At 40.9% G+C, this 24,482-nt stretch overlaps 4 protein-coding genes across 14 annotated transcripts; all 4 read left to right on the forward strand.

The window, feature by feature from the left end:
- Positions 1-1,840: 1,840 nt before the first annotated feature.
- On the forward strand, positions 1,841-8,640 carry abcb6a (ATP-binding cassette, sub-family B (MDR/TAP), member 6a). Of its 2 annotated transcripts, XM_057026392.1 has the most exons (20): positions 1,841-2,100; positions 2,413-2,936; positions 3,527-3,667; positions 3,885-4,074; positions 4,440-4,532; positions 4,617-4,809; positions 5,228-5,349; positions 5,427-5,536; positions 5,613-5,678; positions 5,809-5,934; positions 6,026-6,102; positions 6,194-6,257; positions 6,329-6,414; positions 6,484-6,541; positions 6,627-6,731; positions 6,927-7,101; positions 7,173-7,285; positions 7,427-7,521; positions 7,595-7,663; positions 7,732-8,640. In XM_057026392.1, the coding sequence occupies exons 2-20, from the start codon at positions 2,421-2,423 to the stop codon at positions 7,859-7,861; spliced, it is 2,529 nt and encodes an 842-aa protein (XP_056882372.1). In that variant the 5' UTR covers positions 1,841-2,100; positions 2,413-2,420; the 3' UTR covers positions 7,862-8,640. The 2 variants fall into 2 exon arrangements, with proteins under 2 accessions (XP_056882372.1, XP_056882373.1); XM_057026393.1 differs by lacking the exon at positions 3,527-3,667.
- A 446-nt stretch (positions 8,641-9,086) lies between these two features.
- cnppd1 (cyclin Pas1/PHO80 domain containing 1) lies at positions 9,087-12,476 on the forward strand. Its single transcript, XM_057026395.1, has 8 exons — positions 9,087-9,284; positions 9,759-9,861; positions 9,990-10,071; positions 10,159-10,279; positions 10,363-10,491; positions 10,564-10,625; positions 10,756-10,873; positions 10,973-12,476. The coding sequence occupies exons 1-8, from the start codon at positions 9,222-9,224 to the stop codon at positions 11,576-11,578; spliced, it is 1,284 nt and encodes a 427-aa protein (XP_056882375.1). The 5' UTR covers positions 9,087-9,221; the 3' UTR covers positions 11,579-12,476.
- A 457-nt stretch (positions 12,477-12,933) lies between these two features.
- On the forward strand, positions 12,934-16,589 carry prkag3a (protein kinase, AMP-activated, gamma 3a non-catalytic subunit). 10 transcript variants are annotated; one of them, XM_057026398.1, is made up of 14 exons: positions 12,936-13,536; positions 13,662-13,701; positions 13,794-13,894; positions 13,981-14,062; positions 14,148-14,206; positions 14,662-14,722; positions 14,819-14,873; positions 14,951-15,077; positions 15,168-15,333; positions 15,683-15,720; positions 15,789-15,935; positions 16,015-16,050; positions 16,135-16,206; positions 16,311-16,589. In XM_057026398.1, the coding sequence occupies exons 1-14, from the start codon at positions 13,519-13,521 to the stop codon at positions 16,338-16,340; spliced, it is 1,032 nt and encodes a 343-aa protein (XP_056882378.1). In that variant the 5' UTR covers positions 12,936-13,518; the 3' UTR covers positions 16,341-16,589. The 10 variants fall into 10 exon arrangements, 6 of the variants coding, with proteins under 6 accessions (XP_056882381.1, XP_056882382.1, XP_056882378.1 ...); XM_057026400.1 differs by having other exon boundaries at positions 14,677-14,722; XM_057026396.1 differs by having other exon boundaries at positions 12,937-13,536; positions 14,662-14,737.
- Positions 16,590-17,340: 751 nt separating this feature from the next.
- retreg2 (reticulophagy regulator family member 2) lies at positions 17,341-23,767 on the forward strand. Its single transcript, XM_057026394.1, has 9 exons — positions 17,341-17,773; positions 18,180-18,283; positions 18,676-18,706; positions 19,089-19,218; positions 19,312-19,396; positions 19,611-19,748; positions 19,893-19,981; positions 20,312-20,447; positions 21,150-23,767. Exons 1-9 carry the CDS (start codon positions 17,520-17,522, stop codon positions 21,905-21,907), a joined length of 1,725 nt encoding a protein of 574 aa, XP_056882374.1. The 5' UTR covers positions 17,341-17,519; the 3' UTR covers positions 21,908-23,767.
- The last annotated feature ends 715 nt before the right edge of the window (positions 23,768-24,482 follow it).

Below are 24,482 nucleotides of genomic sequence, written 5' to 3' on the forward strand. Positions count from 1 at the left end.
CAAGCCCACAAAGAGTCAGAATGAAAGAACAGGTGGGATTCAATAGAAAAAAAGGCCACCTAAAGGATTTAAAAGGCTCCAGCTGAGCCTGTATGTGCTGACGGCCACAAAAGGGGGAAAAGATGAGGGACGTGATGGGCAGGCCATCACATCCACTGGGAGACAAAAAAAAGTGGGAATGGACAGAAGGTTCATTTCCACTCGCACAAAAGAGCCAAGAAGATGAAAAAGATTAGAAGCTCTTTATCCCCATTGTCAATGTTCTAAATGATAAGTTGTAGCCCTTTTTCTAGCTCTGCCTGTGGCCTATGTGGGTGTATGTGCGCACAAGACATCACGAGCTCTTATTTTCCCGTTTCTTAAACACACTCCACCAGGACATACTTCCCCTTTTTTCTTATTCCACAAGCAGGTATCCCACACCCCCGACTCCTTTATTTATCCTCATAGGAAGGACAGATGTGTCAGCTGCCTTTGAGTCACTTCCTTTCTTTGTGTCTTTGTAATAAACCCCAAAATTACAGTTTGGCGGGGAAATGGGCAAGCTCTCTATTCGAATCTTCTCAACATCAAAAAGCCTGTCCTCCTTCTTCTTTTTGGAAGAAGACACACCGGTTATGTTTCTGTATAGCCATAAATCACTCCTTCAGTGGTTTTATTGCAGAATTATATTATAAAATCGTATTACACCCCCCAATGACGACTTGGGTTGATAAGTATTGTCATTTCTTCAGTCGTCTGAGGGCTTGCATGTCTTTTAACTGTGACTGCCACCTTCTGGTGATCTTTTGTAATCACACACGCTCAGTACATTTCTTCACAGTTGTGATTTTTAAAAGTATTTGTTCAGCTTTGCAGTGTGCGGTTTTGAAGTGGTAGAAACGTTGAAGATTACATATTTTTACAGTTCAAAATAACTTTTTTTTTCATTTAAAAAAACGAACAGGATTACTTAGAGAACTAGAAAAGACGCGCACGTATAAGACTTTTGGGTTGTGGCAACGTTCATTTTAGCAGATTTATTTTGCTTGGAGTTGGTTTTATTTTTTAATGTTGCAAGTCTAATAAATAGATGTACGCAATGCATTGTGATTTAAACTCTGGATCCTAAATAATAACATTAAATATGAGGTGACTACGGTTCTTAAAACTCATTAAGATAAGGCCAGCAGGGGCACCGGACAGTCGGACAGGGGCAGTTCATGATTTCTTTATATTTCCGGGCCGGATTTTTATACAGGTTTTCTATACAGTACAATTGTATATGGTGTTCTACTGCCTCCACGTGCCCGTTTGTGGTATTATGGATTGGACGTCAGAAATGTTTCATACCTCCAAAAAGCAGTTGTAGTTTTTCCTGCATTCAGAATTCTCTCGAAAGAAAAATAACCCATTTTAAAAACAATAGTAGATAGCTTTATAGTACAGAGTAGTAGTTGAATTCTAATTGTGAATATGTCCAATTGTACCTTAGCTATATTTTTGTAAATTTCTATCGTTTTTTTTTCTTGTAAATACATTTACCACTGACAACTGTGTGCACCGTCTCTTCCGATCCTGCAATTTAAGGGCAAAGCATTTTCATCAGCTCTGTAGAAAATGAACAGGGCCAGTCTTGTTGAAGTCAGTAATCTTCTTATCCTTGAGTCACAATCCAAAACAAAATCTTGCGTGCATGTCACTTTAGGACCATTTGATACTTTATTAGATGTATAGCATATTGACAAAGAAAGACTTCATTTTCGGTCATCTGTAACAGAACGAGCAGTCGCTTTCTGACTACATGTGTTTCCAGCCTCTAGGGGGCGGTGGCGTTCAGCCTATGTAATCGAGCCCCGGTTTGAGGAGCAGAGCGTCGATCACCGAGTCACCGATCAGTGTTTCTTAACCTGAGCCCGAGGAGGACACCAGTCGCAACATGCGTGAGCGTGTTTAAAGCCGCAATGTATACGTCGGAAAATGTGGCCTGTCATGCATTGATTTATCTATAGTTTAAACTGGGTGTGTCTGGGGTAGTTTACTTTTTCACTTTTAGCTTCTTTTGAGCAACGCCTGGTATTGACAGGTCGGTCGTCTGAAGTTGCCCACCTGCTTGAAACGGTAACAAACTACAATATCTATAAATATATGTGCATCGTTTCTGAAATAGTGTAAGATTAGCTGGACGTATTTTGCGTGCTCAAGGTGTTCGTCACCTTCTGGTTTTGTCTTAACAAACGGTTAGCCGTGACCCAGCGTCTTAATATAGCAAATCCAAGGTTGTAAATTCATTGTTAAGGAGGGACCATTAGTTTTGATTAGAACGTATATTCTGTTTTTTAGTAGTATTTTTGATATTAATTGTGCAGGAGTGATGATGTTAAATCCTGTTAACCCTCCACTTTATCAGGTGTTTTGCTTGTTTTTCCTCAGGCGCAGCCATGTTATGCATAAAAAGCTATTGTGAAGCTAATTTCTCCATCTCTCAAACATGGGTGGATGAAGGCATATCCCCCTGCTTCTACTTCACCTTGGTGCCTACAACCCTGCTCACAGTCGCCTTCTTTCTCGGCACCATCCATTATATATTGTACCAGAAATATGGCACCACGATGGAGCCCAAGTTCATCCCTCGCTCACGCATCTATATCCTCCAGCAGGCCCTCTCCGCCCTTCTCCTGACTCAGTTTGTCGGGGGCATGGTGTGGCGGGCTGCTAGCGGAGGACTGCTTCCTGGTTATGTGGTTCTGTATGGTTGCTTCTCAACATTGGGATGGGTCTGGGCTATAGCCGTGCTCACAATGGAGAGGCGCAGAGCCCTGCTCATGGACCGGACCAGAGGCCACAGCACTGCCCTGCTCCTGTTCTATGGTGTGGCTTTCTCAGCTGAGAACCTGGCCTTCATTTCCTGGTACAGTCCTCACTGGTGGTGGCGTCTAGATGACAGTCAACAACAGGTGAGGAAGAAAATGTGAGAATTAGAATTCAACTTTATTGTCATTCCACATGTCACAAGTACAGAGCAATGCAATGCAGTTTGCATCCATCCAGAGGTGCTTTAGCATAACTATATTACAAATGTACATATAGTATATGCAGGCTATAAGTGTAGTGAATGTACAGGCGATGAACAAGAACATGTGCCTACATGCAGGTGTACGAGAACGCATATTTCAGTCCTTCCACTTTAAAATTGCAGTGTCACTCTTAACTTCCCCTTAAGAGATAAGCTCTCACGAAGAAAAAAAAACAACACGTCATAAGTGCTGAGTCATTGCTCAGCCTGACTTTCAGATTCAACATTCAAAACAGAAAATTTTCCCCCCTCCCAGTCAACCGCATTTGTCATTATGACGATGACATTTATTTCTCATTTTAAATTGCCTTTGTATTCTTTATAGCTGTTTTTAATGCATTTTTATTTTGTGTGTCAGGAGATTGCTGATGCGGTTGATAACTGTGACTTTAGTGTTTATATTGAGACAGGCCTGGTCAATATAATAATTAGGCATACCATGTTTGTCTGGTATCTGGTATTTTCCCCCAGGTTCAGTTTGCTTTGTGGCTGATTCGCTACATTGCCACTGGGCTGCTCTTCTTCATCGGACTCAAAGCTCCAGGGTTACCGCGGAAACCCTACATGTTACTGATAAATGAAGATGAGCGGGATATAGAGAATGATAGACAGGTAGTAAAATGAATGTGGTTCCACCATCTGCTTGCTGCAACATTGTAATAACTATATGCACACTTCAGATTACAGCATATAAATTTGTCTAGAATATTTAAAGGCTAAAATTCTTGGATTTTTCACAACATATACAATATTAAGCATTTATCATAAACAGAATTTTTCATTTGTTTTATTGATGTGATGTATATATGTTTGAATTTCCCTCCCTCAGAGCCTTTTGGGCAGAACGGAAGAGAACCAATCTACCTGGCAGGGTTTTAGGAAGAAAGTATTGCTCCTTGTTCCTTATATGTGGCCCCAGGGCAACATCTTACTGCAGCTATTGGTCATCTTCTGTTTGGGTCTGCTTGGAGCTGAGAGGGCAATTAATGTCTTTGTACCCATTTATTACAAGAACATTGGTGAGTGAGTGCTAATCATGAATACTGATTTATTTATTAGCCGCAAGCTAACGCTTTGTTAGGTTTGGAAGAAAGAAAGCCTTTATCTGACAAATACATATACATGGAATTTGTCCTATGCATTTAATCCATACTTCCAAGTAACACACAATAGTGCATCCATGATTAAAGCAAATGCAAGTAGCATGGGGCAGCTGTTCCACAGTACCCAGGGAGCAACATTGGGGAGCAGTGCCTTGCTTAAAGGCATCCCACCAGCTACCAATGCGGAGTGTGCATTCCATATCCATATGTTTATAGCTATTTACTGTAAACCACTGATTTTTAGTCTCAAAGTCTTGCATTTATGTGTTGAACATTTTCAGTGAATGACCTGACTAATGGCAGCAGCTGGCAAACTCTGGCTAAGACAGTGTGTCTTTACGTCCTGCTCAAGTTCATGCAGGGGGGCGGAGCAGGTAATGACCTTTGATGATTCGGGGGGGGGGGGATTTCATTAGTATTGAAGTAGCATTGAAATGCTGCCTGCACAACATCCCCAGGTTCCTCTGGCTTTGTCAGCAACGTGCGCTCTTTCCTGTGGATACGTGTGCAGCAGTACACCAACCGTGTGGTCCAAGTGCGGCTTTTCTCCCACCTGCACTCCCTCTCCCTTCGCTGGCATCTGGGCCGCAAAACCGGTGAAGTGCTGAGGAGCATTGACCGCGGCACCGCTTCCATCAACAGCCTGCTCAGGTCAGAGGGAACAAAATGATTATGGACATTGCAAAAATACACACACACACACACACACACACACACATATATATATGCACACACAGAGTCTCTGGAATTTCAGCATATTGTCACACCAGGATTGGCCATGAAGTAGATAGAATAATAGTTTTTAGGCATAATTAAAACTGTCATTTCAGGTTACAGCAAACAAAAGGAAGCTAAATTATTGAAATAAAATTCCCGAATTCCCCCCAGTGTTGATTTGAAAGCACTTAATAGCTGACACATCAGCCCAGGCCACTATCACTTCTTTGTACCACCATTCTTTGATTCCACAGAATTCAAGTTTTGTCACCTGGGCAGTTTTTCTGAACTGATATTCCCATAATTGACGTTGAAAGGGAATTTGACTTGTTATCCCCTCTCTACCTTCCAGTTACATAGTTTTCAGCATCTTCCCGACCATCGCTGATATTGTCATTTCCATCATTTACTTCATCACCAACTTCAACGCCTGGTTTGGCTTAATAGTTTTTGTCTGCATGAGCCTGTATCTCAGTAAGTCCTACCGACCAGACAGATTTTTAAAATCCCACTAAACACCTTCATTTGTAACATCATATCCTTTCTTCCAGCACTAACCATCATCATCACTGAATGGAGAACCAAGTACAGGCGTGATATGAACCAGCAAGACAACAACGCCAAGTCTAAGGCGGTGGACTCCCTGTTGAACTTTGAGACGGTAGATACGTCAGATTCATGTTTTTTAAAGAAACCTAATCACGGAAATATGAATATGAATCAAATCTATCCCATAGGTAAAATACTACAATGCAGAGAGCTATGAGGTCAGCCGCTTTGAGGACGCCATTTTAAAATATCAGGTTGGTCTCCACTTTACTGAGCACACAGCCAATTGAAACTCCTGACATTATGATATTATATCAGGAGGTGTCATAACTGAGCCAAATAGATGCAGGCCTGCATCTTGAAGCTTTTTTCCCCTGTTTTTAGGTGTCTGAGTGGAAGACCCAGGCATCCCTGGCCTTCCTCAACCAAACACAGAACCTGCTCATTGGATCAGGTCTGCTGGCCGGCTCGCTGCTCTGCGCCTACTTTGTGACTGAAAGGAAATTTCAGGTATCTATAACAGCATCTTCACTGCATATTACCGGTTTCTCAATTCAAATGGGCATGATAACAAAATGGGTTTATAAAAACAATGTTCCAGGTTGGAGATTTTGTTCTTTTTGGCACTTACATCATCCAACTGTACACCCCCCTCAACTGGTTTGGAACCTATTACAGGTAAGAGAGTGATGCCGATTAATGCAAGGTTCAGTTATGCATAGTTTATCTGAAAGGTTTTGCTGTTAACATTATATTGTTAATTTTCCAGGATGATCCAAAATTCCTTCATTGACATGGAAAGCATGTTTAAACTTTTTGAGGAAGAGGAAGAGGTATCTGCTCAACATTTTTAGATTTAGATTTTTTCAGAATGCTATATAGATCTTTTTTTCTCCATGTGTAGGTGAAGGATGACATAAATGCTGGGAGTCTTTACTTCAAACAGGGAAAAGTGGAGTTCAAGAATGTTTTCTTTAGCTACACAAGCGGGTGAGGAGTCGTAGATATTCGCTAAACACTAAATTGAACTTGTATTAATACAATTTTACTGCTTCACAGCAAGGAGATTCTCCGGGACATTTCCTTTACTGTACTTCCTGGACAGACAGTTGCTCTGGTATGTCGGGAAAACCTTGTCGTCGGCTTCCTGAACTATTGGTTTAAACTTAATTTAATTTGTTTGGTTCTACACAACTGCACAGGTGGGACCGTCGGGCTCTGGAAAAAGCACCATCATGCGACTCCTCTTCCGGTTCTATGACGTTCAGGGAGGCTGCATTACCATCGATGGCCAGGATATCTCAAAAGTAAATGTTTGAGCACGTTATTGCACTGTATAGGTTCATACAGTTTATTGGATCAGGGTGTCAGAAATAGTCAAAAAGCTATCATGATGCTATAATGCAAGATAACCAAATACGGTCGCACATACTGCATCAGTGTTCTGCTATCAAGGTTACATTGGAGTTCAGGCTCTACTTCTTTGTATCGTCTTTCCTCAGGTAAACCAGACGTCCCTGCGAGCCCACATCGGTGTAGTTCCTCAGGACACCGTCCTCTTTAATGATACTATTCAGAACAACATCCGCTATGGGCGCATCACCGCGACTGACCAAGAGGTGGAGGAGGCTGCGCTAGCTGCTGATATACATGATAAAATCATGGCGTTTCCTGAAGGTAGCATTTAAATTGTTCTCTGGTAAGTGTCTTCAAACTTCTTACCATTTCTTGGTGATTTGTCCCGACAGGATATGAAACGCAGGTGGGTGAAAGAGGTCTGAAGCTGAGTGGAGGAGAGAAGCAAAGGGTAGCTATCGCCAGGACTATTCTCAAAGCCCCACAGATCATCTTACTGGATGAGGTCAGATTACAAACCCACAATGATCTTGCCGTTCTTTCATATTGCTGTAAATAAAGTTGATATCAGCTTTTCTGACGAGCATTCCAGTCCAAACTCCCAACTTTGCTGCTGTTCTCGGTCTAACGTTCAGTTTCTTTACAGGCCACATCTGCACTGGACACACAGACAGAACGCAACATCCAAGCCTCTCTGGCTAAAGTGTGTGCCAATCGGACAACAGTTGTAGTCGCTCACAGGTGAATTGTCTTTACACTGTATGTATGTTGTGTTTTTTTAATGACTCTTACATTAATGAGCTGTGTTAAAAAGGTTGTCCACGATCATCGGAGCAGACCAGATTCTGGTCATCAGTGAGGGCCAGATTGCCGAGCGTGGACGGTAAGTGTGCAACGCTCCGAACATCAGTCCCTCGGCAATTCACTGAATCACTTCTTTTTCCATAAAAGGCACGAGGAATTGCTGCTAAAAGGAGGCCTTTACGCAGACATGTGGATGCAACAACAGCAAGCACAGGACTCCGATTCGGACAGAGGATCCAGAGTTGTGGTCTTACACAGCTCTCTGCTGCTTCCATAGGACCCTCATCCACCAACAATAAAATATAACTTCTGTTTGTAGTTGTATATCGGCCCCCTGCTGGGCCACATTCAGAGTTGCTGTCTGAGTTCTGATCTCTTATCTGACTTGGTCCTTAGAACAGACAAAAGTGATTATCATTGGAGACTTTAATATCCATGTAGACGTTGTAAATGACAGCTTTAGAAATGGCTTCATTTCATTACCTGAGTCAGTTGGCTTCCTCCAGCAGATAAACCAACCAACTCACAGCTTCAACCACACGCTAGATCTAGTTCTGATTTATGGTGTTGAGGTAGAACATGTGTCAGTGTTCCCTCAGAACCCAGTCCTGTCAGACCATTCTTTGATCACTTTCACATTTATGATTAAGATACAAAGATACAATTTACTTTTAGCAAAAAAGAAAAGACATTGACAAACAGGAAAAGATGATTATGCTACCAAGTAAAATCATTAAGGTGGTGTATACAATTTTAATAGTTTTAAACACTTTTAAAAATGTAATGGCAAACATTTTTATCAATGTAAATGCCAGAGCAAGGTTTGCTTCTCATGTGATCATAAATATGTGGTGTTGAACATGTTTTTAATAGGTTATGGTGGAATTATTTCCTGAGTTTTCTGTATTTAAATGTCATTGATGGTTTAAATGTTCTTGCTGTATACACCTTCATTTTTTGTTGTACTTTATAACTGTGTCCTGTCTATGTTCATTATGATGTTTTGTAAATTCATGTATTTATAAAGAATAAAGTGCATGTGTTTCAACCATCCAACTTCTAACTGCAGCTCACTTTTCCTTTTTGGGGTGTGGGCTGGAACCTATCCCACTTGCAGCTGGGATCGGCTCCAGAACGTCCCTGGATGAGCTACTAGCTCACCGCAGGGCCCAATCTGAGCAATTGGGGTTTGGTACCTTGCTAAAGGGTACCTTGGCAGCACTCTGCAGATGTCTTGGACCTTCTCCTGCTACCAGAACACCTTTCCAACTTTGATCTGCAACTAGGGCTTGAACCAAGAACCCGCCATCTCCTAATCCTCTACAGACTACCACCCGTGTTTCAGATAATATGAAAACTTAACTATCTTACAACCAGGAAACGTTTTTAAACGGTTAAAGTTTCTTTTTAACCCTCCCCGGGGGGAAATGGGCATTGACAATTGTTTAAGCGCTCTTTGGCGCAACCCTCCGATTCACTTCCGTCTGTAGCGGGCGGCTCTGACGTCATCGCCTGTCCCGCGAGAGTTGGTTGACTTGTTAGCTTTGCTGTGCTAGTAGCGAGCTAGTCGGGCGAGGTCCGGGCCAACCAGTCGCATTTTCAGTATTCGGCTAACTAATGTTTGAATTATAGTTGACATGGATTTCGACGCTTTATTTAACGAAAAGACATTCCAATTTTCGGACTTCCAGGAGTTCACGGTATGTTATTGTGTACTGCTGAGAACATATATCGGGTCAACCCACTACTGCGCAATAGCTATTTTAGCTAGGCTAGTTTGTTTTGTGACTTTTCCGACCTCACTAAGGGCAATGTATACATGTGTTTCTCTACGCAACTCAACAATTAAAAGACATTTTTAGAAAAAGTTTAGGTTTTGGGGCTATGGGGTTTTACCAGATTTAAAGTTGCAGGTTATGGCTCAATCCTGATGGACCTGACCCGAAATAGCATGGTCTTTTGATCATTGCCTGTAGCGTCTTCATTTCTGCCTGAAATCAATAATCTTACAATCATAAGTTTGAATTCTTTTCTACTTTACTTCATCTTCATATACGAGCAACAGTTGCTCTTAACAGTTAGCATCGTGTAATGTTGGCGCCACTAGTGAAGCAGCAAAAGTTGTGGTTAAATTTGATTTCAGCTAATAAATATATCTTATTTCTTCACGACAGTTTCTTCCTGGACACCGTAAGTTAAGAGAACGCATGAGAAAGCGACTGTATTATGGCCTGGACACAGATGTGACTTTAGATTCCTTATCTTGCCCTGTTACAGGTGAGATCTTTCGTTATATTTCATGTCATAACCCAGCTTTGTTGACACTGCGAAGGAGCCATCTGTTAAACGAACATAATTCGATTTACACTGAACACGACCTTATTAGATTATGTGACTGCTTCTAGATATTGCAATTGAAATCTTCCAAAAGTCTGCACCAAGCCCAATCCGAAAGCTTCACAAGACATATGCTGCTCATGTCTCCAGGTTTGTCCATCCATCCATTCATCCATCGTGATCATGTATTCAAGCATGAAACGAAATGTTCTAAAACCCAGTTTATTTTGCCTTCAGGGAGGCCTGCATCTCTCCCTGTGCCATGATGCTGGCTCTGGTTTACATCGAAAGGCTCCGACACAGAAACCCTGAATACCTTCAAAAGATCTCCTCCTCAGACCTTTTCCTGATCTCCATGGTGAGAGTTCTTCCTGGTGTATTTTAACGGGCTTTAATGGTCTTAATTATTCATTAAAATGTTGTCTGCTGATTTTGGAGTAGATGGTTGCTAGCAAGTACTTGTATGATGAAGGGGAGGAAGAGGAGGTTTTCAATGACGAATGGGGAGCGGCTGGAAAGCTGGATGTCAAAACTGTCAATAACCTGGAGATGAGCTTCTTGAACGCCATTGTAAGTGCCTTTCGGATGTGGTATTTGCCTACCTGTGAGTTCTTTCCCTAACTGGTTTGTCCTGTCATCCAGGAATGGAGCCTCTTCACAGACCCTAATGACCTGCTTGATTTACTAAGTCAACTAGAGGCCAGGTTGGTGAAAATCCAAATCTCTCTTTTAGATATCACGTGTATTCTTTGCCAAACTGATACTTTACAGCGGTAGAACCGGTACAGAGACGGAAAACAAAGGACAATATTGGTGACGTGTCTGTATCTCCAGCATTGCAGAGCGCCAGGGGATGAAACGGGGCTGGTTCACGTACACGGATCTCTGCGTACTGCTGGAGCAGTCGGCATGGAGTCAAGCTCTTGCAGCCATCTACCAGCACTTTACTAAGGTGAGGAGATTGGAGTTACATTTCTTTTCATCGTTGCACATTTTAAACACCTGTGTTGTGCTAATGTCAAGATATCAAATGTCCCCCCTTCATTTTCAGATTTCTTGCATGCTCGGACTCCTCTACCTGACCAGCGTGGCGGGCCTCATCGCCACCTGTGCTGTGCTGCAGCAGCTCAGTATTTCCAGATACAGCCAGACCGAGCTGTCGCCTCCAGCTGACATCAGCCTGGCCAGCCCTCAGACCGCTAACCTCAGCCCAGAAGCTTCGTCAGCAGCCCAGCACCTCCCATGTTGCATAATGAAGAACAAAAGTTTGACCTGTCAGACCGGATCACCTGCAAGGGACAACGTTCAGAACCCAGCATCATCGTCTTCATTTACCTCGTATTTGTGCGTCTGGGGATCAGTCCTCGCTTCTCTGGGTCACATGCATCCTGAGACAAATTCGGAGATGGAAGCAAAAGGGGCTACTACCTCAAAATGTTGTTCTGGCTCTCTCAAGTCACTTGCGCCGCTCCACTGTGGTCTTGGAAACAACTCAGCACTTCCTGTTCAAGGGTCCACTGGTAACCACCAACGTCATGCTCTGGAAATTAGTCTTAACTCTGCTTTCCATGTTTTCCCACCTGTCCATCTGGGAAGCTGCCATCCCAACTATTTGTTAGCCATTGACAAAAGCCATGCTTTGCTTTTACCCGGTTAGAGATCCCCACTTCACCTGCAGGCAGTCTGGACTCCAGAATATAAACCTGCATTGCTTTTAACACTTTGCACCTTTACGAGTGAGTTCCTGTTCCTATTTTCAGGTATGAAGCACGGCTGCAGACGTCCTTTACCATAACTGAAATGCTGTTGTGGTCACACATGACTGGGTTTTTTTCTGAATAGACAAGCTTTTGAGGGAGCTTAGGTGTTTTTATTCCCCTTTGCAACAACTAAAGGTTTTCTACTGCTTATGTAAAAGATGAAACTTGGAAAAGTGGGACTTGGGTTTCCCTGTGGGGAGTGTGCTTTAGGTTATGTGGTCACTAAGCTGCTGTGTGCGGAAGGTTCGGGACGTTTGGAGAGGTTTAATATCTTAAAGTTCTAGGAATGGGATAAAGAAAGTTACTGTTTTGGTTTGATTTTTCCACTTTTTTCCAGTTTTTCACAGAACACTGGTCACGTATGCAGTACAATTTATTCAGCACTTTTAGGCTTTGCATCTGTTTCTGGATTATTTTCAGTTCTGTCTACCATGCACACGTCATGGTTGGATGTTGTGTAGCGTATTATCATTTATTTTAAGTGATTTGTGTGACAGCAACATTTAGCCACGTCTAATTTAGAAAGTTTAACCAAAAAGGAAGTGTGAGGGATCATCTATTGCTTGATGTTTGTTGAATACACTCACATTATTTGGACCACGGGTCATTTCACTCCATTATACCACGAAGTGCGAATGTATATCCTCATATATGATCCCAGTTTATTTTCTAAATAAACAAATGACTGCGGCATCAGAGTTTGATACCCTTTCAAGCACAAATTGCTCACATTTTGTACATGGTGTAAAATGCCAAAATTGTACAATCTGTATAAATAAAAAGGAAATAACAGCATTTTTGTCATATCTGTTTCGAGCTTGAAACCTTGGAGTCGCATTAAAATGTCCGTTTTATGTTTAATATCATTAAATTGGGTTGAGGTTCAGTCCAGACATGTCCTGATTATCATGGGTGATTTTAGCATAACATTTAGCTTAAGATTGGCTGAAGCAGGTCTGGCAGTTAACAGGAGAACACAGCGATAAAGAAATAAGTGTGATCTTGGTTTAAGAGCTTCCCTGTGAAGAAAAGTAACATTTCTTTATCTTCTAACTAAAGACTGTTACTGACTCGACTGTGTCGATATACAGAAGCTAACGCCTGTTTAACAGCATGTGACAGCGGTCCGATATCTCACTAATACTGTATATATGAATGTATCGAGACAGATCTATTAGTTGACTTTAGATCAAAGGAAATATTTATTCTCATGTGCTTCTCCAAGTTCTAAAGTAATTCAATCAGGCCAATCACAATTTGATTAGAGTATGTCTAAAGAACTGATGGATTATATTCATTTATCTCTAATTGTAATTAATAACTACACATTTTTTAGAAATGGGCAAACCTGGACCAGTCAACAATGATCATACTTGTAAGTTTAAAGTGTACATTCGGTCATTCCTGTGTAAAATCTACCAACACGTTCACAGCTGGACACATTTTAGATGAAGCCCTCAGCTACAGTAGCCTTGACATTTAACGTGGGAAGGAAAAGTTCATGGCATTTTGTCTCCTGACACGACCCCGCCAGTGCGTCCGCTCTGTACATTAGCGTCACTACATCATTTTGACATATCCTACAGTCAAAACTACACATTGGAGAGCATAATTGACCCTTTAAATGAACCTTTACACGGCCCGGGAACAGACATCCGGTTTGAAAAAGATCCCTTCCCACAAGCTTTCCTTGGCTCTTTTACAGGACACCCCTCCTTGTTGCATACCACCTTAGAGTTCCTAATATAGACACCAACTGGTTTTTAAGAAGGAACAAAGTGGGCACCAGCAGTCTGAGTTGGCAGGAAAAAGTCTTTCATGGACACACAGGAAAACCATGGAGCCGCTTTCACAGGTGAAAGGTTATTGAATTATAAATACATCAACCAGTGCAAAGATTCACCAGAGTTTAATGGGTTAACTGAAACCTTTCAAACCCTGAAAACATCGAGCAGACTGTTTCGCTCCGCTGTCTTGCAGGTGTCATACCAGAGAAAGAAGCAGGAAATAGACAAAGAAGGTAAGTTTGTGTTGTGCTCTGCCGTTTGGTCTGTGCATGCCTGCACGTGTGAGTATGGGGGTATTGAGATTATATAACCAATGTGCTCTCAGAGGCTGACGCCACAGTCTACATGAATTTCATGAAAAGCCACTGCTGTTACGATGCCATTCCAGGCAGCTGTAAACTGATCATTTTTGATACCCAACTTCAAGTAAGAGCTCATTCAATCCCATCTTTTTTTGGGTTGTCTGCCTCCTGTTTATAAATCCTCAATCTGTGTGATTTATGCTTTCAAAGGTGAAAAAAGCCTTTTTCGCCCTGGTGGCAAATGGCCTGAGGGCTGCACTTTTATGGGATAACAAGTTACAGACATTTGTGGGTAAGAAAGGAGAATATTTAAACAACTGTCACATTTCTGTCTGGTCCGTATTTGCCAAAATGCAGTAAATCCCTTTCCCACACAGGGATGCTGACCATTACAGATTTTATCAACATCCTCCATTGCTATTACAAGTCCCCCATGGTGAGCATGCATGTGCAGCAGGTTTAACCAGGCATGCACCCCTGAGAAAATTTTATAAGAAAGTTTTCCATATTACAGCAGCAACGGAAGCAAATCAAATATACACATCACATAAATGTGTTTTCATAGGAGAACAATCACAATGACAATATGGTATCTGCCATTTTCAAATAAATGCTGTCGTTAATAAAAACTCTGTAGTGATTCCCAAATAACTTCTGAAGATTTCCGTGATGGAAATTTGACGCGCTAATTCTTTAGCATGACCAAACACATCCCCTCCCCTGATCTGTAGCTCAGCACATGTTTCTTCTGCATAATACTGCTCACAACATGCTGCTTATTGACTTTCTAACAATCTTAACAATGACAACTAAAACAAATGAAGATGCTGTTTCAGATGTTGTTTTTAAACCCATCCTTAATCTGTCATAATTGTCACAATTTGACGTTAGAGTTTCCCTCCAAAGGTTCAGATGTTTGAGCTGGAGAGCCACAAGATTGAGACATGGAGAGGTGACTCATTTCAAAGTAAATGCACAAGGAATATCAGTCATCACACCACACAAACCTCCATGAATATCCACTGGAGCTCTTTCTTTTTCTGTCTAGATGTTTATTTACAATGTTCCAGACACTTCCTTATTAGCATTTCTCCACAGGCCAGGCAAGTATGGGCTCATTTCAATACTGCCCTGAGTCTGTTTGAGGCGCTTCAACCGATCTTTTCTGTTTACTCATCAGTCTATTTGATGCTATCTACTCCTTACTGAAATACAAGATTCATCGGCTGCCAGTCATCGATCCAGAGTCTGGGAATGTTTTGCATATACTGACCCACAAAAGAATCCTTAGGTTTCTCCACATATTTGTAAGTTTAACTCAGGTGGTTGATGTTCTATTTGGACTTCTTCTTCTATTGAATTGGCACTGTTATTCCATGGTGTATGTGTTTATTCAGGGAAAGAAAATTCCCAAGCCTGCATTTGTGGGAAAGCAGATCCAGAAGCTTGGGATTGGAACCTTTACCAACATTGCCACCGTCCAGCAAACAGCGACCCTTTATGACGCCCTCTCCATTTTTGTAGACAGAAGAGTGTCTGCACTTCCTGTTGTGAATGAAAAAGGTGCAAAATGGGGAAGGCTACATTTATAATCTGTCAGATCTCTATCTCAAAAATGTGTACATTGAATATAAATTTTTAATTCTTTCAATAAGTCAGAAGTCTGCTGTATTAGCATATCAATCTGAAAAAAATCTAAATTTAACATAAATTCTGACTTGTTGCAAAATAAAACACAAAAATTCTCAGAATGAAATCATCTTCCATACTTGTAAGTTATTACTATTATCATTATTATTTGACTGCAAATTCATATATAAAGTAGAATAGCATGAAAATAATTAGATGCACCATATAAGCAAATACACGTGCATTCTGTCAATGATGTAAACATTTACAAAAAAAATTTCAGGAAAAGTGGTGGCTCTCTACTCAAGATTTGATGTGATTGTAAGTATGACAAGCAAATATGGATTTATTCCACTCTTGAGATGTTCAAACAATGTCCTTATTCTCAGAATCTAGCAGCCCAGAGGACATATAACCACCTGGATATGACTATGCAGGAGGCCATTCGCAGACGCGTGGGATTTGTTGAGGGAGTAATCAAGTGCTATCCCGACGAAACCTTGGACACCATCATTGAGCGTATTGTCAATGCCAAGGTACAGGTGTTTGAAGAAGGACACAAGGCATTTGTTATTAACGTAACGTCTCTGCTTGTACTTAACCTGCTTGTTCCAGGTCCATCGCCTGGTCCTGGTGGACAGGGCTGATGTGGTGAGGGGCATCATCTCTCTTTCTGACCTGCTGCAGGCCATGGTTTTATCCCCTGCAGGTATTGACGTCCTTTGACTCTTACAGCCGGAGGAGCGTGGTCACCTCTCCTCCTTTGCTACTGGGGTAGATGGGATTCCTGGCCATGTATCCAATAAGGTATTTTTTTTACTGCAGCAACCCTGTTTTGTGTTTCTTCACAAATCGAAGAAAAATGCAGTGCTTAGATGGTTTGTTTATTTTTTTGATCATTTGTGTTGCAGGTGCCAAACAGATTTGTTTTTTGTCTTTGAGAAATCAACATGTAAGTGAAATGATTACCAGAGCAAGAACAAGAATTCCTTGGGTGGTATTATTTATTTTAAAACTCACAATAACATGTATATTCTTGTAACATAAAATGAACATTGAGCTAACTTTTTAGCCATGTAAGGAATCTACAAAAGCTACAAAATGTCTATCTTGGCTGTATTTGATCAAATTGGTCAATATATTTTTATTTGCTAGTGAATGTTGATGCATTAAACATTTGTATTACATGATTTTTCCCCAATTATTTTGCTTACAGTGATTTACAACTAACCTATATATCAAAATATAACACATTGTTATTATTGTTGTTATTGTTGTTGTGGTAATGTTATCACCGTAAGATATTAAATGTGTGTTGATTAGTATATTAATATTTACTATTTTAAATCTATTATATGTTTTGTAATGCGCAGAAATTTCTACCAAATATAACACATAAACATTTCACATATACTATCTAGAATGAATTAAATAAATCTAAAAAGTACCAAAGTACCTGTTAACTTTAAAAAATAAAATAAAATAAAATAAAATAAAATAAGTATTTAAAATAGTTCTGTTACCAGTACCGTACCTGGGGAAACACGTGACAGATTTTCTTGTCCTCGTGATCCGCCTGTCCAAGATATTGCGCATCTCACTCTGGCGACGCCAAAACTCCGCCTCCTCTCTTTCCGACCCGCCTCCCTCTGGCCCTGATTGGCTACCACCTCAAAGCTGTCCTGCAGCCAAAGCGCGCGCGTAACCAGTTCTCTGAAGGCCCGCCCATCTGTGCCAGCAGGACACAATATTGCAACATTTGGGCTTAAGAAGTTGCATCATATGTAATTTTTGAAACGGGGATTACCTTATATTTCCTATTAAAGTACAGGTAAAACGTGGAGTAAATTTGTGAAATTATGTTAGCTCGATTGTCGGCACCTTTCCAATGTGAAGACAGTCGTGAAAATGCATTTTTACAAAACGCGTTTTCTTTAATATCAATGAAATATTGGCATTTTAATGATGGGAGCATTATTGAATTTTTAACTTGTTAGGTAGCGCTTGGCGTTGGCATTTTATTTTGAAAGTCTGACACGGAAACGCTATCATTTTTACGTCTTGACGTTTGTTTTTGCATAAACCCCGTGATCCAAAACAACACAACAAAGTGGAGAAACATGGCGAGCGGAGAGGAGGCCAGAAGACGCCCCTCGGTTACCTCGTCTTCAGTAGGCCTGGAGGCTCTGTTTCCCGCTGGGACATCGGAACAGCCTTGCGCGGACGTAAACCCGGAGCTTGTCCGCCTGCGTGAGCGGCTTCAGGTTTGGCTATCGCAGTATGAGCCCCTGCTGCTGCTGGGGCAGAGGCTCCTGGTCTGGGAGAGGCCGTTGTACAGCATCTCTGTCGCCCTGACTCTTCACACTTTGTTCTGGTAATTATCGATTCCACGTGTGATCCTTCTTTATCTCCCTTTTTGACATTCCTGCACGGTTACATTCAGTGCTAACATCAGAGGGGCTATTGCGTACGTGTTGCATGATAGTTGGATTATCCTTAGCTTCATGCTAACGTAGCTTGCAAGCAACGCCAGTCCTAAATTTCTACCTTGACATCTTTGTCGACATGAATGGAAGTGTAAAACCAATGCAAAAACTGTTGCAAAAATAAAGGACCGAGTTGTTGCACTTGTTTTTCTTCAGCTTATTACCCTCCTGAGTGACCCAGGCCTTGTTCACCAGCTGTCAGAAACAGCCAGTGCGTGCTTGGAAATGAACATCGTAGTAAATATGTTAGACATGTGTGTGAGCCTAAACTGGTTAGATGTCTGTGTCCCCCAGGCTGATGTCTTCCACCTCCCTGCGACCTCTCTTCCTGTTGAGTGTGTCCCTGCTGGGGCTTATGCTGCTGGAGAGATGGAAACCGAATTTGCCCATAATTACAGGTAAGTCAGGGTGTTTAAAACAGGTTTGCATAAACCTAAAGAACTCTATTATTCAGAGCCTTAACCTCTGAAACATGGTAATATATGTTTATTCTGTTATGACATTTGCCATATGACTAACCCATACATCATCTTTCAAAGTTTTAGGCTAGTTTCAATTACTTGACTTTTAAAATGGGAATTTTGCAAAAAAAAAAGATTGCAAACCATAAATCAGTAACACCGATTAAAACAGACAGGATTATTAAATGACCTTTGTACCAAAATATTATGATATATACACTGAAGCTGAGGCACTGTGACGATTAAAGATCTATCATTTGAAAAATGTACATTTTTTACTTTACGATTACTGCTACTTTACTGCTAATTGAGTGTTTCTTTTACTGTAGTTCGACCCACAGAACCTCACCTGCTGCAAAGGTATGTAGTGAATGCACAAGCAGATTACCTGTATGGTCCCCTTTTGTTGGCACTCCTCGCGTTTTGTCATATACAAACATAATTCTAAAAAGAGTTTCAGGTGTAAAGTTTCATGGTAAACCATGCTGCTGCAATGTTGTTCTCAAATCAAAATAAATTGGCATTGTTTTCATAGATTTATGGACCATTTTGATACAAAATTGCTTAATTAAATATATCCAAATTTATCCTTTTAGGATTAATATGAAGAACTTACAGTATATGTTGGTGGTTACAGTAAATGGGAGGTCAAGAACGAGAGGTTGATTTACATGCAAAAAATCACAAGACGTACCTTTATTGCTATGTCGATGTTTGAGTTTGCATTCTCTTTTGGCTAAAGTGAAACAATGAGCATGGAGCAACGTCTGCTCAGTATTCCGGAGCTCAGCCACCATCTCGCTGAGAGCTACCTGACTTGCTGCCTCTACCTGCAGGAGACGCTGCAGTACAAACGACAGAACCAGGGCAAGGTGCGCAATTCTTACCAGTGAATGATGACATCATAAATAATTAAAAGCATGCACAACAAAGCATAATTGTCAGTTGTGTATTTTTTTCCCCAGTTCTGTGCAGTGATGTGCAGTGGCTGCTTTGTACTTGCTGTGGTTGGACATTATGTACCAGGAATTATGATTTCCTATATCATAGGTAAGTCTCTCCCTTCTGAATCAATTAAAAAATGTAACTTTTATACTTTATAGCAAGTATAGATGTTAATACCAAAACATATGACTTAAGCCAATTTTTTGGTGTAATTTAGTTTTACAGTTTCTTTTTCCGTTTCTACATATTACATGAAATGTATGTTTTTATGAACCTAAAGACTTCAAGGATGACATCAAATGTTCTTTCATCTTTTCAGTTTTGAGTGTACTGTTGTGGCCACTGGTGGTTTACCATGAACTGATCCAGAGGATGTACACGGGCCTGGAGCCGATCCTGATGAAACTGGACTACAGCATGAAGGGAGATACTGCGCACCGCAAGCACGACAAGTGGAGTAAGTCTGCTGTGATTTAAGTCCCACCTAATGCTGTCAAGTATGGTGGTGAATCAAAATATTACAGCTCTTTTTGTGGAAATGTCACCTTAAGGCAATAAAGCATTCATTATACCATGTATGAATCAATGTGTTATTTAATAGCGGTGAAGAAGGAATCGGAAGAGGGGGATGAACCAAGAGCTGAAACAGAGAGTGAGAGTGAAGAGGAGCTGTCCTGCTTTGCTCCAACCGTACGTATAGACTCTTACCACAACGTCCAGCCCTCATATATACAATAAACCGCTGAAGAATAGAATACTTGTTGTCGGCTGTAGTGTTGCACTTGCACTGGTGTGTACGGTGCCTGATATTGTGAGAGCGTGTCGAGTCATTATTTTCACAACATCGTGTTAGTGAATTAAATGTGCAACTAAATCCAGACAAGCAGAATTGAAAGATAATGCGTTCACCCACTGCCCTCTGATTATTGATGTTATTGGCCTGAAGAGACTGAACAATAAAGTTTGACTGATTACATCCTGTTTGCTGCCACCTGTGTAATGAAGTGTTGTATTACGCAGGTGGATGTGAAGACCACAGCTCTGGCCATGGCCATCACAGACTCAGAGTTGTCGGATGAGGAGGCATCAATCTTGGAGAGCGGAGGATTTTCTGTCTCGAGAGCGACCACTCCTCAGCTCACCGACCTGTCTGAGGGTGAGAAAACACACGTCTTCTTTCCACACGCACAAGTACTGGCTGCATAACCAACTGCTAATTACTTTTAAAGCCAGAATATATTATGTTATAGCAGTTCAGATGAATTATATTCAGAATTAAAATGCCAACTCAAAGGAGGTGAGAGCACTGTTGTTTTTATGAACAAGTAACGATCCAAGACGTGTTTCCAGTAGTTTTTGGAGGTACTGCTAGGGAATTGGTGCTGCTGAATGAGTTATAATTTTTCTTAGTTGAGACAGAGAAAAGTAATTATTTTATTACTGTATAAAGTCATTCGGTGTTTTACTAGATTTGTACCACATTCTTTTTTTTTTTTCCAGTTAGTCTCCATGTAAGCAAATCAAACCGCTCTCAGTTTTTGCACTTGTTTGTTTTAATTGATGTATTGAGTTAGCATTTTTCTCATAACAACAACACACAGCTTATTTGTGGCAGCTTCTCCATCTTTATCACAGTAGTAGATATCCATGAGAGCTATGCTCAAGAGTTTTCTCACTATATGGCGTTTTAACATCCTCACCATTTGCCAAGGAGGCTCTTTTTGTGTATCCCTTTGAGATTTCCAATGATGTACTAATGTCTTTACGTGTTACATCAACCTGTATATTGGTTTTGCAGCATAAATGTTGAAGGGTTTTTTGTTTTGTTTTTTTCATTTCTACTGTCTCTTTGTCTAAGATCTAGACCAGCAGAGCTTACACAGTGAGCCAGAGGAATCCTACTTGCGGGATCTCCCCGAATTTCCTTCAGTTGAGGATTTCCCATCCATTGACCCCAACCTGCTCCACTTCCCGCTTCGAAGCTCCAGCCAGGGCATCGGACCACAAGCTGGTGCTCAGTCTGCCGAGGAGCCATTGAGCCCAGCCAGCCTGCTTATCCAGCACCTAGCATCACCCCTCCACTTTGTAAACACGCACTTCAATGGACACGGACGGCCAGCGAGCAGCGAGGAGGGCGCCGTGCCTGTGGGGGCAGGGCTGCTGGAGGAAAAGGAGAAGCAGTCCGTAATGGTGCAGGGTGCACAGCGATCCCTGGAGGCCCTGAGTGAAGAGATAGTCAGCACAGCAATCTCTACTGTGGTGCAGAATACCTTGTCAGCCTTGCTGCGCTCCAGCGAGGCCAGTGAGGATACACTAGCTGAGTTCCTGCCCACCGGAATCCCACCAAGCCCTCTCGAAACCTCCACCCAACCCACCGAGCCCGTTGCCAGCACTTCAGCTGGAGAGCTGGAGGATAATGAGGACCTGAATGAGACACGGGAGAAAGAATGTGGTGCTGGCGAGGTGATGCCTGATGACACTTTGGTTGCCACTGAGGAAGAGGACTTTGAGCTTCTGGACCAAAGCGAATTAGAGATGGTAGATGAGGCGCTGGACCTCAGTTCAGTCAGAGAGGGGGTGGAAGGAGCTCCGCATACATCTCAGCATCAATCGTAGCTTTCTTTTTTTGGCACCCTACATTTTGTTTTTATTTTTACATTAGAGCGACAATATATCCATATATATACAGCTATATTCAAAACCTTTATTAAAAGTTTGGAGCTTAACCTTGCTGGTTGATGACTGGGATACTTGGTGTGTGTTACTTCCATAGCAGCTCTTTCTGTTGTCGTCATTTCAGTCTTTCTGCCTGCTTGTTATGGTCATTGGCTGCCATTAAGTGGCATTGAGAGTAGCGTACTTGAACCCATAAAGGAACAGAAAATTAGGGCAGACCTTTAGGATTGATATTTTATTTCTAGAATTCTTGTGTCTGCTATCCCACTTTTCAGAATAGAACTGGTCGAGATAAATGATTTTAAATGATTAAGTGTTGAACTAAGAGGCCACTTTGTCACCAAGAAATGACAAATCGGCTGTGCGGCACAATGGCGGAGCTTTTATTTCCCACCATGGTGAGAGACTTCCTCCTTGTGATCAGATGAGAAGCAATGTTTGAATAATATAGCTGTTAATAATATATGATGGAGATTATTTAAGTTGGAACTCAGTTGGTAAGATCCTCGTTTTGGGTGAAGGTTTAAAATAAATTATATTCTCAAATGATTGTATTATAATTGTTTTAATAAAAAATCCCATGAAGGCACAGTTTTGGAATGTTATCCCATATTTATGAATAGCACAATAGTTTTATCCATTAACGCGTCATTGTCTGCAAATTTGCCATTTACATTTGAGACAAGAGAATCTTTTCGCTTACAGATCATTATTGAATTTTGTCATTAGTGTGGCAAGATGATGACAAATGCTCCATCATTTCCAATCTAATAAATTCTTCTTTTGACACATATGAAGGAATAAACCTTAATTTCAAATGTCCACATTTAATTTATGATGTGTAAGTAACCAATGAAAAGATGTTCCTTTCGTGTAATTCCATTAAAATCTATAAATTTGAGTAGTGATCACTGGGATCTTGATGTTTATCCTCTCGTTCACCTTTTTTTCCCCCAGTGTTAATTTAACCATCATTTGGGGGTTTTTTGTTTGTTTTGAAGGCACAATATGATCATTAGTGGAGAAATTGATCAACTCTGCCATAAACTGTTCAATTGGTCATTCAATATGGTTTTGGTCAGTTTTACAAGTAAATATGTGTCTATTGGGTAACCTATTTGCTGCTTTTATTATTACTGGTTGGCATAATAAAAACATTTGCTTTGGCACTTGGCAACCAAATCTCAGGGGTGGGTTGTATAAAAATGATTATAGCATAAAGCTCCAGATCTGTCTTAGTGCTTCGTATTGTACTAATCTTTCTTTTTCAGCCAATGACTACTTGTGTATAGTGTAGAAATTCTAAAAAGAGTGTACTCTGCATGTGAACTCTGCACTCTGTTGAAGTTTTCCTTGTCTGCAAACAAAGTAAAGCACCGTTTGAGGGGAGGAAAAAAAGTTTCATGTTACAGTAAATGCGGACATACACTTTGTTCAATACTGTAATTACCAGCCAGAGGTTTTGATAAGTTCACGTTTTAAAGAAGCTCTATTGGTACATTTAAAATGGGAGGCAAGTGATATTAACTGACTAGACTGTGTGTAGTGTTAAATTCCTAATATGTTGTTTTTGGAAATGTAGAGACATTTATTGAACTGTAAAATATTGGGGAAAAAAAGGAATATATTTTCTAATTTCTCTTTTTTTCCATAAAGTACTCAGTTTGAACTTTTACATCTGAAACTATAGTGTCAACAAATTTCACGGAGAAAGAAGCTTTTGTCATTAAACTGGTTTAAAAAAAGAAGAAAGAATCTGTAATACCATATGTGAAAGTAAGAATAAAAGAACAAACTGAATCAACTTTGTTGGATTGACTTTTTAAAATGAAACTGAAATCAGTCCACATCATGGACTGATAATGACCCCCTGTGCCATCTGGAGTTGGCTAAGCTGAGTGCTGCAGAGAATCGTGGGGTAGCTGAGCTAGCTGCGTTCGACTACAGTGTCCAGGACACAACAGCATGAATGCCTTTGCCCTCTCTCGGTCAGGGGTCGGCAACCCAAAATGTTGGAAGAGCCATATTGGACCAAAAAAACAAGAAACAAATCTGTCTGGAGCCGCAAAAAATGAAAGCCTTATATAGGGCTTATAATAAAGGCAACACATGCTGTGAGTGTCTATCTTAGCTGTATTAGCCTACTTTCCAAATGATCAGTAGGCTACAAATACATAATGAGCATCCTGGAGAGAATGACGCACTACATGGCCACTTTAAGTTTAACTTCCATTATAATGAGATGTTGAAATTAAATATTTATTATACACATTTATACAGCATTGGAAAACTTTAAGAATGTTTGTCGCATTTTTCCTCCTACAAAAATTATATTAAAACAATTTCCATTTTCATATTTTTTGAAAAAGCTCCAGGGAGCCACTAGGGCGGCGCCAAAGAGCCACATGCGGCTCTACAGCCATGAGTTGCTGACCCGTTTCCCAAAAACGGAAGCCTGAGGAGTCCATTAAAGAAGATTAAAGAATGTGTAAGATGCCTTTGATTCTTTGATGTT

This window comes from Takifugu flavidus, chromosome 3 (assembly GCF_003711565.1).
Source record: "Takifugu flavidus isolate HTHZ2018 chromosome 3, ASM371156v2, whole genome shotgun sequence".
In the NCBI taxonomy this organism is placed as follows: domain Eukaryota; kingdom Metazoa; phylum Chordata; class Actinopteri; order Tetraodontiformes; family Tetraodontidae; genus Takifugu; species Takifugu flavidus.

Bases quoted from the DNA above. Each gene is read 5' to 3' on its own strand.
- abcb6a (XM_057026392.1), top strand. From the start codon at position 2,421: ATGTTATGCATAAAAAGCTATTGTGAAGCTAATTTCTCCATCTCTCAA. The intron at 6,415-6,483 runs GTGAGGAGTCGT...ACTGCTTCACAG, and splicing joins TTCTTTAGCTACACAAGCGG to CAAGGAGATTCTCCGGGACA. The intron at 6,542-6,626 runs GTATGTCGGGAA...ACAACTGCACAG, and splicing joins CTGGACAGACAGTTGCTCTG to GTGGGACCGTCGGGCTCTGG.
- cnppd1 (XM_057026395.1), top strand. From the start codon at position 9,222: ATGGATTTCGACGCTTTATTTAACGAAAAGACATTCCAATTTTCGGAC. The intron at 9,862-9,989 runs GTGAGATCTTTC...GACTGCTTCTAG, and splicing joins CTTATCTTGCCCTGTTACAG to ATATTGCAATTGAAATCTTC. The intron at 10,626-10,755 runs GTTGGTGAAAAT...CTGTATCTCCAG, and splicing joins CTAAGTCAACTAGAGGCCAG to CATTGCAGAGCGCCAGGGGA.
- prkag3a (XM_057026396.1), top strand. The intron at 14,738-14,818 runs GTAAATGCACAA...TTTTCTGTCTAG, and splicing joins GAGAGGTGACTCATTTCAAA to ATGTTTATTTACAATGTTCC. The intron at 16,207-16,310 runs GTATTTTTTTTA...TTTGTGTTGCAG, and splicing joins CTGGCCATGTATCCAATAAG to GTGCCAAACAGATTTGTTTT.
- retreg2 (XM_057026394.1), top strand. From the start codon at position 17,520: ATGGCGAGCGGAGAGGAGGCCAGAAGACGCCCCTCGGTTACCTCGTCT. The intron at 19,219-19,311 runs GTGCGCAATTCT...TTTTTTCCCCAG, and splicing joins AACGACAGAACCAGGGCAAG to TTCTGTGCAGTGATGTGCAG. The intron at 20,448-21,149 runs GTGAGAAAACAC...TCTTTGTCTAAG, and splicing joins GCTCACCGACCTGTCTGAGG to ATCTAGACCAGCAGAGCTTA.